At 39.2% G+C, this 17133-nt stretch overlaps 1 protein-coding gene across 1 annotated transcript in view; it reads left to right on the plus strand.

Moving 5' to 3' along the window:
* The window catches only part of LOC144071216 (polypeptide N-acetylgalactosaminyltransferase 18-like), a 77281-nt gene that overhangs the window by 37536 nt on the left and 22612 nt on the right, over positions 1-17133 (plus strand). The window contains exons 5-10 of the mRNA XM_077596117.1: positions 3145-3342; positions 5479-5593; positions 7887-8072; positions 9104-9241; positions 13359-13454; positions 16523-16687. Of these exons, the coding sequence (XP_077452243.1) occupies positions 3145-3342; positions 5479-5593; positions 7887-8072; positions 9104-9241; positions 13359-13454; positions 16523-16687 (898 nt within the window). The remainder of the gene's footprint in view (positions 1-3144; positions 3343-5478; positions 5594-7886; positions 8073-9103; positions 9242-13358; positions 13455-16522; positions 16688-17133) is intronic.

A 17133-nucleotide genomic window follows, 5' to 3' on the forward strand; every position in this document is an offset into this window, starting at 1 on the left:
ACATTTTTTCTTCTTCTTGAATTTCATTGATAGACGTCAAGATAAATTTGGTTCAGCGTTTTATCTGTTTATCTTTTCTCTACTTGGAAATAAATGACCGTAGCGGCCGCATTATCTTGCATTATGGCATTTTGTTCGTATTACTTTGCAGTTTCAGGCATGTCAAGTCTAATTTGTGCGCAAATAATCCGTACCCTTGATTCAGTCATCATTTTTTTAGCTACAAGTACAGTGTATATGTGAGAAATTACGGTACATTATTTTTCGATTAATACATTAGTCTTTTCATATGCTTATAACTGTAATATTTGATAAATACGCATCTTGATAATTTTACTTGTGTTGTACTGTTGATTTATATAGGCTCGAAAGCATGTAGTAAGGTAGTAATAATACTACTTCACAGTTTTTTGATTATCGAGGCCATGTCTGTTCTACAATATCCACGATATTTGAGGGATTACTGTATATATGTATATATATATATATATATATATATATATATATATATATATATATATATATATATATATATGTATATATATATATAGTCTCATCTCATTTTCTGAACCGCTTTGTCCTCATTAGGGTCACGGTGGGGTGCTGGAGCCAATCCCAGCTGTATCCAGGCCAGAAGCGGGGGTCACCCTGAATCTGTGACCAGCCAATCGCAGAGCACAAGGAGACGGACACCCATGCACACTCATACCCATACCAAGGGGCAATTTAGAGCTTTGTTATCCTTCACCACTTCACGGCTTCAACATTCGCGGCTTCTGTACATCGCGGTTTTTTATAATAAGTATAAAAAGAGTTCATAAAAATGTCAAAATTCACTCTGAAACTCGCAAGCGGAAGATGGGATAAAAATATGGTGGAAGACAAAGCGCTGAATTGGGTGGAAATCAGCGCTGAAGAAAAAGCAACATTTCACCATAGAAGAAGAATGCCTGAATAATATAAAAGACACAGAAGGACGACGTCTTGCTATTTCATGGTTTCTTCGGGTTACATCTCAAATCGCGCACATTACCTGTGGAGAAACACTACGCTGAACCTATTCCAGCTTTGTTTGGATTTTGAATCATCCTTGAAAATGCCTCCTAAGTATCAATGAGCCCAAGAAAGAACCAGACATTATGACATTGTCAGGAAAATTGACGTTGCTATGCTAAAGGCGTAGCATGCCATTGCGGCATAAATGAATCTACCAAGAAAGAAGTGAACATTTGGAAGACGGCCTCAATGTCCTTTTCCAAGGCCAGTCAGCGAGTGGTAACCACTATGTATAAAAAAATTAACCAGCATTATAAGGGATTTACGCTTTATATATTTCCATGAAGCTGACATGATGAGATATCTGCAGGAGATAAAGAAGTGAACATTTGGAAGACGGCCTCAATGTCCTTTTCCACGGACAGTGAGTGGGTGGTAATCACTATGTATAAAAAAATTAACCAGCATTATAAGGGATTTACGCTTTATATTCGTCCACAAAGCTGACATGATGAGACATCTGCAGGAGATCTTCAATATGGCACGCAGTTTGCAACAACAGCTCCAAGAGATTAATGGCAACATGGTCGGAGCAACTGAATTTGGCAATCGTCTTGACAGTGTCATGTCCTTCTACAGAAGCATATTTGTACAAGAAGAGAAACGGCGGTCGCCATGTTCCTTGTGCGCTGAAAACGTCTCGCAGAAAGAAGCTTCTCCTGCTGCCCCTTTGGTGCCTCCTAAAGATAATTTCCAGATTTAATCTTACGTAAAACATTTCAAATAACATTTACATTTTGTTTTATGGAACATATTTCAAATATTATCTGATCATGGGACCTAAAACATGCAGACCATCCTGTTACCATAATCTTTTAGAAAGGATGAATCAATTAATTAATTGACAGTTTGCCAAACGAATGGGTTGAGTAAATTAATTTCCTCACTCAGTGTTTTATTTGTTCAATCATTCATTTTCTGAACTGCTTTATCCTCACTAGGGTCGCAAGGGGTGCTGGAGCTTGCCCCAGCTGACTTTGGGCCAGTCGCGGGAGACACCCTGTATCGGTGGCCAGTCGATCGCAGGGCACAAGCAGACGGACAACCATTCACACCTATATCAAGGGGCAATTTAGAGCCTCCAATCAACCTACCATGCATGTCTTTGGAATGTGGGAGGAAATCGGAGTACCCGGAGAAAACCCACACAGGCCCGTGGGGAACACAGGTGGACTGACCTGGATTTGAACCCAGGACCCCAGAGCTATGAGCCCGTCGTGTTAACCACTCAAGTCGCCAGGCCGACCACTTAGTGGTTTATTGGATTGGATTGGATTGGATAACTTTATTCATCCTGTATTTGGGAAATTTCATTATGACAGTAGCAAGAGGGTGAGAATGCAGATATACAGGAAATTATGTTTTCATTTAAAAAAATAGACTTCATAATACTGTATCTCAGTCTACTTCATGCATGCTTGTCCCTGTTGTGCATATGATCGGAATAACACTTTTTGTGGTGTGAAAGTGAATGTTTATTTTTCAAGAATTTTGGAGCCAGTGTCCACCAATTCTAAAATGACCTATCCACATGTTTAAAAGCCGAGTAGGTGGAAGAGTTAGAAAAACACATAATTATAAATAAGCAAGTGCCACACTTAACTGGCCCAATCTTTGATTTGAACCTAAGCATTTTCACTGTAGGGCAGCTGTGCGCACTTGGAGAGTGCATTTTGCAATTTTCACTTAGGTCACGTCTGTCTGTATTACACATTTAAAAGGTCCTGTGATTCTTCTGTCTAGACTGACCCTGACAAACCCATTGGGCATTTCTGTCACCACTGAGGGGTTTTCTTTTATTAACAGAAAGGCAGCAGGTATTTGGAACCCACGTATACCAGGTTCCTTTAAAACTCTTAAACGCTTGTAGTTGAAAATGAGAAATGTTAGTCCTATTTTGGAACATTCTTTAAAAAAAAAAAATTAGATTAAAAATTATACTGGCTTCTGATGTTTCATCTGTATTCTTATGTTGCATTAAAAGAGGGTCAAGTTTACAATATTTAATTATTATTATATATATTGAATTAAACTTTTCTGAATTCAAGTTTCAAACATCTAGTTAAGTCTGTGGTTGGCCTTCCACAGGTCAGAGCCAGTTCTTCAGCGGATAAAAGAAAAGCGGACTCGTGTGGTGTCACCCTCTTTTGACAACATTAAATATGACACATTTGAAATGGAAGAGTACCCGCTGTCTGCTCAAGGCTTCGACTGGGAGCTATGGTGTCGGTACCTCAACCCACCCAAATCCTGGTGGACAATGCATAACCACACAGTACCTATCAGGTAAAAACATGGAGAATTATTTTTCCAACCGTTTAACTCCCATCCAAGGTTTTGTCGTCCAATAATTTTATGATGTAATTATTTGCTCCTTTTTTAAAAGTATTTATTGATTAAGGAATGACAGAAGTACTGTGATCCTCCACCACTTTGCGGCTTCAAAATTCCCGGCTTCAGTACATCGTGTTTTTTATCTTAAGTTTAAAAAAAAAGCCAAAATCAACGCTCAAACTCGCAACGAAAGTCAGAGCTTCTTCTTCCACATTGAATTGGGTGGCACTCAGCGCTGAAGAAGAAAGCTCCCCTATGGCGCCTCCTAAAGATTCCATCAATGATCCAATGGCTCTCGAATCAGAAGAAGAGGACTTGGACTAAAGCTCCCTTTAACCATTTTTTTGTCTGATTATAATTATTTAAATCAAGCGGAGAGGAATTATTTTCACTGTGAGTACAGTACTTAGACTATTGACAATTTGTTTATTTAAAGATTATATTTAGATAGTAATACATTACAGTCCTTTTGTAGGCCTATAACTAATATTTAATAAATACACTTTTTCATAATTGTACTTGTGTACTTTTGTATGGAAAACGAAAACATGTCGTATAGTATTTAGTAATCAAATCAATCAAATCAAAAGCCTTTATTGTCATTATACAACAGCTGCGTATAACAAAATTGGTGGTGCTACTCCACAAACTGCGTGTTTCCCAGTAAAAACATAAATAAGTAATTTAAAAAGTGACATCCAGACAAGGAAATTCTAAAATATTGCACAATCTTAGATATCGCACATTTTATTGCACACCCCGAAGTTATTGCACAGAAGGGATTGTGTGTCGTGCTAGTGCAAGTTCAGAGCCATCAGGGCTACTGACTAGTAAATATCTTACATTTACGAGCCTTGGGTCTACAAAAAAAAAAAACTCATTCGCCTTACATCATTTGTTACTTGGTCAAAATAGTCTTGAAGAAAATATTCAAGTTAAAACAACTGAATAAAATTACCAGGTTCTTCACATCTTTGTATGTGTCCAGTTCACCAAGTTGATCCCCTTGTCATACGGAAAAAAAGTAGATTATTGGCAATGTAAGTGTTGTTCCAATTTTCTACAGAACATGTATTAGCATTTTCCGATTAAACAATTGAATTTTTTGGGAGAAACCCTAAAACACTGGGCGCCACAGTAATGAAACAAAATGGAAGAGGAAGTGTACGCGAAAAGCCTATGTGTTCATTACATCTTTCGGTAGTGGTTTTGTCGTATTCTCGCCAACAGCGGAATGGGATTTAAACTTTTTTTGTGCATTTTACAAATAAAAAAGATATGGGTTGTGGCTTAGCAAAGCCCGATCTATTGATTTCAGTAAAGTGTCCCCCCACATAATGGGGCGTCTTTAAAGGTGAATTTAAGTAAAACAAATAAGGAAAATAATAATTAATCATAATAATAAAAACAGACAAAGAACAGAAACATCATACTTCATAGTTTTAAGTTTTCTATGTATTTTTGTTCAAGTTCGTTAATGGTGTCCACGCTTCTTCTCCAGTGCTTTAACATTGATCACACAGGTCTTTTTTGTCCCAACGTGAAACACAATGTTCTTTCACTGATTGTATCAAGGACACTTGAGTCTCCCTTTTAAGACAAAGCAATCACCCTAATGGCTTTTGAGTTAGCTGTAAACAAATCCGGATATATCCTTATCATAAAAAGTTTTGCTAGACAGGGTACTTGGGTCTTTGTTATATTGCTCAAAACACAGTATACACAACGGTTTTCAAAAAATAAAGCAGCTTGGAAATCGAGACATACACGGTGAATCAGGTTTCTCTCGCATTCAAATGTTTTACACGTATTTGTAATCCCATGGTACCATTGATCAAGTTTTACAGGAGTTAATATTATGACAATTAATCTGTCCTCTTCTTCAGTCGTGACTACATTCTTCATAATTGGAGACAACGTTTTTCTTCCACGTGTTTCAGTACAAAATACTCAGCGCTGGACAGTGGCGGTTTATGTGAAGCCTGACTCAGATTTGACAAGAAATATGTCAAGAAGTTATCCATTTAAACATTGCATTTGATTGATAATCTTGATAATCTTTGATTGATTACCCTTTTCTCCTTTTAGGAGTCCTGCTCTAATTGGATGCTTTGTGGTTGAAAGGAAGTACTTTGAGGAAATTGGGTTATTAGATGAAGGAATGGACATTTATGGAGGGGAGAATGTGGAACTCAGTATTAGGGTGAGTTTAAACACTTTAAAATGCATCCATTTTATGGCCAGCATTAAGCAAAAATGTGCCTCTAATAACCAAGGAAAGTCCTTCAAAAACTAAAAACAGCCTAGACTTAAAATGAAGTCATCAGCATACACAATCAGGTATTCTGAAACATTTTCAGCATGCCGATTACAGTCCCACTGTCACGATTTTTTACACACTAAAAATTACCATGTTTACCATGTCAGCACATCCGAATAGTTGTTAAGGCTGATTGAACATCTTGCAGTCAATCATTAAAATATCAGCCTTGATACCTGCGTAATTTGTATCTCATGCTATTAGTATTGCACCCAGAGACAATTGTACCCCCTATTAAAACCATGAATATGGAGGTGAAAATTGTGAATCAGCGGGCATATTATACGAGAGTAATTGTAAAATTCAACGATTTTAAGGCAATTTTAAGGGTACACCAGGTGTTCAAGGCAGACCCTCACAAAACGTTTGTTTCTCCCGGGCCGGACCAACATCTTCCCCCACCATTAGAGCCATTGGGAAGGGGAACCCACGCAACCTATTTGGGCTGTGCCCCATGGGTGAAACAGGCATGAACCCCAGGAATTTAAAGGACTGGACCCTGTCTACACATACTGGGTGGGGCCAGAGAGGGGCCAGATCTGTGCTGTGTTTGCGAAAGTCCAGGATTATTTATTTAGTTTTCGTGGTGTTCAGTGTGAGATTGTTCACCTAGCACCACGAAGATAGTTTGTTGACCTCATCTCTGTGGATGAGTCAGACCACAGTGGTGTCATCGGCAAATTTGATGATGGAGTTGGACTGGTGGGTTGGAGTACAGTCGTATGTGTACAGGGAGTGCAGAAGAGGACTCAGTACACAGCCTTGAGGGGATCCAGTGCTCAGTGTAATGGAGGAAGAGAGGCGGGGACCAGGTCTAACAGTTTGTGGTCGGTTGGTTAAGAAGTTCTTTATCCAGCAGCAGATGGAAGAGGATAGTCCAAGGTGGGAGAGTTTGTCAGCCAGAATGTCCGGTATTATAGTGTTGAAGGCTGAGCTATAGTCAATGAAAAGCATCCTCACATAATTCCCATGGTGCTCTAGGTGGCTCAGTGCTGTGTGTAGAGCTATGGCGATAGCGTCCTCAGTTGACCTGTTTGCTCTATAAGCAAACTGGTGAGGGTCAACTGAGGGAGGGATTGTATTCCTGATATGGCGGGCGACCAACTTTTCAAAGCACTTCATGATCATAGGCGTGAGTGCAACAGGCCTGTAGTCATTCAGGCTGTCAATGGTTGGCTTTTTAGGGACAGGGATAATGGTGGGAGATTTCAGGCAGGATGGAATGATGGATTGTTGCAGGGAACAATTGAACATTTATGTGAAAACACCAGCCAGCTGGTCAGCATAGGCTTTGAGCACCTTCCCAGGTGCTCCGTCGGGGCCAGCAGCCTTTCTGGTGTTCACAGACCGCATTACCAGTCTCACTTCATGTTCCTGAAACTTCAGTGTACTGCTGCAGGGTAATCAATCTTTTTTAAAAAGCAGCCAAATATATTATTTAGGGATAAAGTTATTAAAGTGAATACTGAATTGGGGGAAAAGCAGGACAGGAAGTAAATTCTGCATGTTTCAGTGCAATTTCATTCATTTTGGCACAACCCATTTTATTTGCCGCTTAATTTTTGAATCCCCACTCATTTCCATATGTTTCTGCATTTATTGTCATGGCAATCTCATTTCTTCTTCCTCTAATATTCCAAGATGCGATTGTATGGCACGTAGTTCAGGGTGTAGTGTCTTGTCTCCAAAAATCAGCTCCAGGATGACCTTCTCCCTAATAAAAATAATTTGATGAACAGATGTATCGAGAATTCTTAGATATGCTTGTTTATTTTATGGGATTGATTTTCTGCAGGCCACAGGCATAGTGTTGCTGTATTGTTTTTCAGCAATAGGTCCATTTGTTACAAAGATAAGTGGAGGAAGGAAGGCCCAGTTGCAAATATTTATTGCACCCACACAAACAGAAAAAGGCTTTTTCGAGCAATTCACCACAGGTTTATTTTGTTGAGGATAAAAAAGGAAATATAGACTCCACGTCTGCCATATCAAAAGGAATGCAAATTGATTTGTGGCTATATATACAGGTATTTGTGCTTATTAGTACATTTATATTAATTATAAGTTTCTTACTCATTTTAAATAATGATGATGTTATTTCTAACAATATATACATTATTGTATCTTAGTGCTTGAAACTCATTTATGTCTCTCTCTCTCTCTCTCTTTCATTAAGATATGGCTGTGTGGTGGAAGCATTGAGGTTCTTCCCTGCTCTAGGATTGCACACATCGAAAGAGCTCACAAGCCTTACACACAAAACCTGACAGCCCTTGTGCGTCGTAATGCTTTAAGAGTGGCGGAGGTCTGGATGGACGAATATAAGAATCATGTCTACATGGCTTGGAATATTCCATTTCGGGTAGAGAAAAAACATTCATTCAACTCATCTTATCCTTGTCAGGGCCGTGAGTCGTTTGAGGCTATTCCATCTGACAAAAGGCGGGTTACACCCTAATCTGAGTGCCCGCCAGTTGTAGGGCACACATAGAGACAGACAACCATTCACACTCACAATCACACCTCTACTGAGCGGAAATCGATGTGACGCAGCCTGTACCAAAGTCAGGCTAAGAACCACTGCACCAGCAGGTGTCCCCCAGAGAAACCAACATTTATCAATGACAAATAATATCTTTGTGTGGTTAAATTGTTTGGTACCAATGAGACAACTAGTAAAAAAATTCTGGTGCCATGGAACATGTGCAAAAGTAAAACGGGAGCAGCTCTAAATTAAGCTTAATCACCAAAATAATCTCAAACAATGTGCTGAAATTCAGCTACTAGTATTTAATAATGTTATTTTCCGTAATGAGAAATAATGGGCTGCTTCACACCAGATCATTTTCATCATCAAGAAAGAAATTTGATTCCAGACTGCTAATCATTTCAGATGAGAAAATCTGTTTCATTACATCCCAAGTACCACAACCATGGGAGAAAACCTGGCTGGCCAAGGCCGCCTACTTCTCTCATTTTCGTCATTTTATATTTAAGTGTTTGTTGTTGTTTGAACATATTATCCAAAGCCTTGTTTATGATTTACATTAATTAGGGAAATAAATTATCTGCTCAGTTAGAAAGATTACATTGATACAAATTCTTAAGAAAACACTGAGCTTGGTCGTCAGCTGGAACCCCACATAATGTCTTAAATTTCACAGGAGACCTTGAAAAGATAATCAACAAATAATTTCAATCACAATATTTTATTCATTTTTCACATAAGATTTATTTTTCTACTGTTAACAGGTTTTTTTCCCTGTTCAGAAAGTGTGGTTTGAACAGCAAATTCTACAACTTCAGTTCCGTTCCATTGTTTATTTCCATTGTTACTTAAGTTTTAAGGGAAAATAATGTGTAATTGAATTGATGTATTTATTATTTTGATAGAACTCCGGAATCAATATTGGAGACATGACTGAGAGAAAGGCCCTGCGATCCAGACTCAAGTGCCAACCATTCAGCTGGTTCCTTGCCAATATCTACCCGGAGCTGCGATCGTACAACAACACAGTTGCTTATGGAGTGGTGAGATTAATTTTATATTCAGTTACTTATTTTATTCATTGTCACTATTATTACTACTTAAATTGGACTGTGGAATCTGAACACCGTATTTTCCGCACTATAATGCGCACCTAAAACCCTCCAATTTTTTTATTTTTATAATCCAGTGCGCCTTATATATGGACAAATATTAAAATTGTTATCACGATAGAATAAAAAAATCAGTCGATATCAGTCGATAGGCTACATCATCCTCTACAGGTCTCGCAACTATGGTAAGCAGCCTGCAGCATTTTCCCCCATGCGCGGTTCATGCTGGGATATGTAGTCTTCTTGTCAATACGCCCAGTATGACAGCGAGCACACTAATTCGGTGCTCGCCATCATTCCGGGTGGATTGACAAAAGAACTCCAGCCACTAGATTGACGTCAACAGAGCATTCAAAGCTAGACTGCTAACTATATATTATATATGGATCAATATTGATCTGCAACAGGTCTCGCAACTAGGATAAGCAGCCGGAGTCTCAGTTTTCCCCTGTGCGTGGTGCATACTGGGATATATGGTTATTTTGTCAATCCACCGGTTATGACGGCAAGCACACTAATTCGGTGCTCGCCATCATTCCGAGTGGATTGACAGAAGAACTCCAGCCGCTAGATTGGCGTCAACAGAGTATTCAAAGCTAGACTGTGAACTATATATTATATATGGATCAATATTGAGCCGCAACAGCTCTCGCAACTACAACAAGCTCCCCCTGACTCCATTTCCCCAGTAGAAGAAGTAGTGTGCGGTGAATGCTGGGATATTTAGTTCTTTTGTCAACAGAATGATGGCGGCCGTCATTTAATGTGGATTTACAAAAGAACTCCTGCCACTAGATGTTGGCGTCAACACAGCATTCAAAACTAGACTGTAAACTATATATATATGGATCAATATTGAGCCGCAACAGCTCTCGCAACTACGGCAAGCAGCCCCCGACTCTATTTCCGGTGCACGGTGAATGCTGAGATATATAAAACGCAGTGGCGGGCCTTCAGGGCCTTCAAGGCCTTCTCTGCTGGCCTAAGAAATATCTGAATCATATATTATGTTTTGTCTATCGATACTTATTAAATAATTCAAAATTGTCTGTTAGCTTCCTTTCATTGCTTTTCCCCCTGGTTGCACTGCTTCCAGAGGTGTGTTTTCATATTGAAGCATTTAACCAATCACATTTCAGCCATTATTTGTTGCCAGGGTCAGAAATCTGCCTCAAGGCCTTCACAATCAGTTCTGCAGGCTCTGCTGCATTAAACAAGCGTCGATAAGACTGTTGCTTTAACCAATCAGAATACGATTTGGTGACACCAAGGCCTTCTCGCAGAAGTATGGATCCGTCATTGCCTTCTCGGAGGCGTAGGGATACGTCATTGCTTTCACCAACTATGATTGGCTAGTGATTAGCCATAGCTACCAAATTGTATCTGAAGCGAGCTGCACAAGCAAAAATATTGTTGTGTTGATTTAAAGCCATTTTCAAGACGGACCATGCCAGAAATACGACAGGACAAGCTCGACTTTCAGCATTAGCTTCGGTGGCGATAGAAAAGAAGAAAGAAAGAAAGGAGGATGGATATTGTGTACAGTTAAAAAGGATTTTTGGTGAGTGAAATATGGCTATATTCCTAAATAATATTTCAATTGTGGGCCCGGTTCTGATATCTGAAAAGCTCCAGTGATTATATTTATGCTCCAGTGTTTGTATTTAATCACTAAATGCTGCTAGGAAGTGGATTTTACCCCATTTTAGTGCAATTCTTGCCATTTCGCCATTGACGTCCATCGCTGTCTTTTCCTGTGGAAATCACACCCCTGGCCTGGTTGTAATGTCTGAAAAGCTCCCTGTATTTGTATTTAATCAATAAATGCTGCTAGGAAGTGGATTTTAGTGCCATTTTTGCCGTTTTGCGTATGGACGTATATGGACATATCGACGTTCAGCGCTGTCTTTTTCCCGGGGCTGCACCATCTACTATTAATAAAAACAGCTAGTCCCCCACCTTTCTTCCTACCGCTCTCCTCAGCATTTCTGTCCACCCTCACCACCTGAAAGCCATCCAAGGAGACGAGGGAGTCTGGTGTTAGTTCATTCAGCCAGGTCTCCGTGAAGCACATAATGCAGATTTTCCGATATTGTCGCTGTCATCTCTCCTGACATTTTTGTCCAGCTCTGCATCCTCTTCTCTTCCTCTTTAACTCCACGGGGAGGTCCAGGTTCAGGGGCATCCAGGTGTTGCGTGGCGCTAACAGCTGATCCTTTGTGTAAAAAAGCGGAGGCATGGGTGAGTGGGTCAAAAATGTAATGTCCAGAATTTGCAAAGAAAAACTAAACAAATAGATCAAAGACTGCCTCTCGCACAACTTGTGTCTTGGAGTAGAGTCTTGAAAGTAAAGTCTTAAAACATTAAAGTATGGAATATAAAATATGAAGTAAAGTAACAAGTAAAATCTTAAGAGACAATAAAACGTAAAAATAAAGGATAAAAATCTTTTAAAAAGCTGTAAAAACAGAATACGAGTGAGGGTTTAGGGAGCTACTGCAACTGGCAGCCGCTTTGAACGGTGCCCATGATGAAATGAAGACAACAAACTATGAAGAGAATTTATTAAAAGAATACAATGAAATGAACAATGCATGAATGTGTTTTCCTACTAATGCCTTAATTCACTGCCCCTGGCCTTATTTCTAGGTACAACCGTAAAATTATGAGATATTGTAAATTAGAAAATGAGATGGCTTTTGAGAGTTATTCTAAAAATGACTCTAAACTTTGAAGGCTGGAATTACTTTGAGACATAAGGAATGGAGAAAAGGTAGAGAAAAGAAGTGATATGAAATTGAGTTTTCTGGTGCTACAAATTAGTTTGCTTAGAATACATCTCTTTTGTTTTCTCTGTTTCTTGAAATGAAAGCTTTTTTGTAATTATACATGTACAGTGGTACCTCTACATACAAGCAGCTCTACCATTCGAGATGCTCGAGATACGAGGAAAATTTCGAGCAAATAATTCGCTCTAGATACGAGAAAAAATTCAAGATGCGAGGAAGCCAGGTGGCCATGACATGAGAGGCTGTTTATCATTGTAGCGCACAGATACGCACTGAACGATTTCTTCACACTAGTTTCTCTTACACATGGACCAGAAAACGCACAATGCGCATGCGCGGGCAAAAAGAGAGTTTTCTGGCTAATGAAGTATACTCGTGGACTCAACACCGATAGCCAATGGCACCCTTTCTCAGAATAAAACTTCATTACCCACAATCAATACGTGGGTAGGCTAAGCTGTTGTTTTTCCTTCCTTAGCCTGTTAGCTCCCATGATCGCTCATTCAAGACTACTTCTTGTTGGCAAGTGGTCGTGCGTTATCTTATTGTGAGGACATTTGTGTGCATCATTTTCGGAATATTTTGAAGGGAATACAATAGCCCATCGATAGCGAACGTGAGAGTGGAGGCGTGGCAAACAGCTAACCCGGCCAGAAGAAAATGTAAAACAAAATTAGAATTTAGTTTTGTGTAAAGTTACATTAAACGTATGTTTGAGTGTGTCTGTATATATTAATCGAAGTTAATTTAAATTTGTTTGTTCGGTTACGAGTGCGTTGCCGTTTCACCATCAGCTAGCATTATCGACCTTCCATATTAAACAATATTTCACTCTTGTGTATAAAGCCTGGTAGAGCAGAAAGGTTTTCAGGCAGATTAATTTTGATCACAATGTTTGAAAGATTGGTCAAAAGGCAAATGAGGTCATCTTAATGTTTTACGGCAGAGGTCTTTCTGCTATTTAGCATGTCCTTTTAAAAAGGGAGTACACATAAGGGATTAAGTCTAATACCCATTTGTCAATGAGCCAAAAGGAACTGTGGGTAAATGGGCATATTTTCAGTCCTAAAGAAATCCTTTAATAAGCCAGATGTGCGAGTATTTTTAATTGCAATGTCTGTGTCCATATGTTTCCCTTCAGATGTTTGACAAACTATTATAAAATTGCAGGGTAGCCATTTTTACATGCTTGATAAGAGAGTTGCTCTTGTTTTTTATTCATCTCTGCTTTGTTCTTTTTCACTCCTGAATTTCTCCAGTTGAAAAATAGTCTGAGAAATGACCTGTGTTTGGACCAAGGACAAAACACTGACAACATTCCAATCATGTATCTCTGTCATGGCATAACATCACAGGTTAGTGAACTGTCATCTCACTCCAATTCCCTTTATCCTACCACTCCAAAAATGTAAACCTAAATTTATCATTCAGGAGACTTAGTTCCAAATCCAAATCAGCCTCAGACACGAATGTGAGAAAACAATACATATACATTATTCAGTGCATGTGCCTGTTTTAATGGAGCAGGAAAGGTATTCTAATTCTATTTTTGTCAAACAATTTATATACAGTGCTGTGGAAAACAATTTGACCCCTTCCTGATTTCTGTGTTTTTTGCATATTTATCACACACACACACACACACACACACACACACACACACACACACACACACACACACACACACACACACACACACACACACACACAGGTTTCAGACCATCAAATCAATTTTTGTATGACACAAAGACAACCCAAGGAAAGAGAAAATGTAGTTTCTTAATGATGATTTTATTTAGCAAGGCAGAAAATTTACAAACTTGTCTGGCCCTCTGTGAAAAGATAATTGCCCCTCTTTGTTAAATCACAAAATAACTGTCACTAATCACAATTGGAGGAAAATTGAGTTCAATTTCACAGGTCACAACCACACCTGATTATCACCACATGTATTGAATCAAGAAAACACTTAAATAGAATGTGTCAGACAAAGTTTAGTAGGCTACAAGATCAGAAAATCATGCCAGAATCCAAAGAAATTCAAGAAGCAATGCGAAAATGAGTGATGGACATCTATCAGTCTGGAAAATGTTACAAAGCCTTTCCCAGGCTTTGGGGCCCCAGCAAACCACTGTCAGAACCATTATCCACAAATGGAGAGAACTGGGAACAGTGGCAAACCTTCCCCAGAGTGGTCGGCCAGCTAAATTTACTCCAAGAGTGCGACGACAACTCATCCAGGAGGTTACAAAAGAACCTAGAAAAACATCAAAAGAACTGCAGCCCTCGCTGGCCTCAGTTAATGTTAATCTTCATGACTCTACTCAGGGCTGCCAACTACTCTGGAATTTCAGGAGTTTCTACGGAAGTGCAACTCAAACTCTGGCACTCCGGACAACCTACCTAAACTCCGGAAATCCCCAAAAATGTTCACTTACGTTTTTTTGAAGGAACATTTCCAATTTCGCTACGGCCTCCGCCATCTTGATTCAACTGCACTGTAAACCGGAAGAATTCGGTAACACGAATGTTTTGTGAATCATCCAAGTTACAAGTTCTGACATATGATTCGTCTTGTGCGACTTCAGCGTGGCAATCGATTCAGAATCGCTTTAAAATTTTCGTTTTCGATTTTTTCATAAGGGAAGCAAGTATTATTAAGACTGACTAAACCACAAGTTTTTTGTTTTGAAACAAACAAATCCTATCATGTCCGGTATTGTTCTAAAGGAAGTAGGAGTAGACAGCATTGATAAGTCTTATCAATATGCCTCCTCGGAATAAGCACAAAATGGACCGCAATTTGGATGAAAGTTTTAAGAAATTCAGACACTCGCAAAACTTTATTGCTTCTTATTTGAAGAAATATCCCATGTTGAGGCCGTCTCCAAAAGGACCGACATTTGCACATTGCAGAACATGCATATGTGACTACAGCGTGACACATGGTGGAATTACTGACTGTAAAACATATGTAGAAGGACCCAAACACAAAGATAAACTTTGCATATTTCAATTAATGTAAAAACGTGATGATAACAGTTTGATTTAAATTGTCCTACGCTTATTTTTTTTACATTTTATATATCGATTTTGCTCTAATTGCATTCACTCCGGAAATACTCTGGAACTGGGACAAGTGTACTCCTGAACTGGGGTCGACGGAGGTTGGCAGCTCTGCTCTACTATAAGTAAAACACTGGATGGCATCCATGGCAGAGTTCCAAGGCGAAAACCATTTCTGTCCAAAAAGAATATAAAGGCTCCCCTTGTGTTTGCCAAAAACATCTTGATAATCCTCCACACTTTTGGAACAACATTCTGTCAAAATTTGCACTTGTTGGAAGGTGTGTGGCCCATTACATTTGGCGAAAAAATGGCACAGCATTCCACCAAAAGAACACTATACCAACAGTGAAGCATGGTAGTGGCAGTGTGATGGTCTGGTGCTGCTTTGCTGCCTCGGGACTTGGATGACTTGCTGCAATTGATGGATGAAGGAATTTTGCTGTCTACCAGAAAATTTTGATGGAGAACGTCCAGCTCTCAGTTCGTATGCTCAAACTCCAGCGCTCTTGGAGCATGCAGCATGACAATGATCCAGAGCACACCAGCAGGTCAACCTCTGAATAGCTAAAAAAAGACAAAATTATGGTTTTGAATGGGCCAAGTTAAAGTGTGGATTTAAATCTTATTGAGATGCTGTGGTGTGATCTGAAACGGGCTGTTCATGCTAGAAAACCCAATTCTGCAAAGAAGAGTGGGCCAAAATTTCTCCTAAGCATTGTGAAAGACTCATCAAGAATGAACATGGAGAGGAAAATTGTGAATCCGGGGGCTGCTTATATGCGAGAAATTGTAAAATTCAACAATTTTAAGGCAATTTTAAGGATGTGGCTTATATGCACGAAAATACGGTAACTATAATTGTCCATTGCGTTCGCCTGTTGTTGCCTCCCCTAAGCGTCTGCTGCCTTGTGTGTCAGTGTTCTCCATGTCTCGTTAACCCATATATGTGTATTTAAGTCCCTTTTGTTCATTTCTGGAAGCGTCCTTGTCAATGTCACATCAGTCTTGGTATGTTTCATTCTGTAGCTTTTGGTTTACCTTGGTATTTTTTGATTCACTGCCTTTATTTGGTCTCTTAAATTAAACTATTTGAGTTACCGCCACAGTTCCTGCCCTGTTTTTCCCTGTGATTCAGTCAATCTCCCTTTACACACCCGCTCACTCAAATAACGTGATGGCGACAGGTTGGTTATTAATTTTTTTAAAATCAAAAAATAATATTCACCAAAACAGAAAATTCATTGAAGACTGAATGTATTAAGAATGTATTAAGTAACTGTTGTCAATCAGTCCTGTTTTTCAATGTTGTGCTGGCTACTGTAATATGTTGTTAATTGTTTCTGTTTCCATGTAGAATGTGTACTACACTAGTTCCCAGCAGCTTCGTCTGGGAGTGCTCAGTCCAACTATCGATGATGATGACAACAAGTGTTTGGTGGATGTAAATAGCAAACCTAGATTGCTGGAATGTGCCTACGCAGCCACCAAGCACATGAAGTTAACCTGGATTTTCACTCCGGTAACGACAACTTTCATTCAATGAAAATATCTGATGTTCACATAATCCATTTCTGTTCAAAATGTATTCTTATTATTCTGTTTTTATTTTTTTTTCCTCATTAAAAAAACTAGTTTTTTGTATGCACTTTTTTAGCTACTTCTGCCACTTATTTACCAGATATCAGTACAGCGTTTTCTTTTGGGGATATTTATAATTGAAAAAGATGTGGATATTATCCAAATATTCAAATGTTGCACATTGCTTTGACACTGTGGCAGATAAAGGACTGTTACGTCTTTGGCAAGGTAACGAGGAATAGGACCCAAACGCGGGGAAGCAGGCGAAGACGAGGGAAGTAGTGGTCATACCAAAACTTTAATAACTTAGGAAGGATCTTAGAAAATGACAAAGACTTAGAAATCAAATCACAAAACCGAACCTGACTAGGGAAAACACGGGGAATC

The sequence above is a fragment of the Stigmatopora argus genome, chromosome 3, assembly GCF_051989625.1.
Source record: "Stigmatopora argus isolate UIUO_Sarg chromosome 3, RoL_Sarg_1.0, whole genome shotgun sequence".
In the NCBI taxonomy this organism is placed as follows: domain Eukaryota; kingdom Metazoa; phylum Chordata; class Actinopteri; order Syngnathiformes; family Syngnathidae; genus Stigmatopora; species Stigmatopora argus.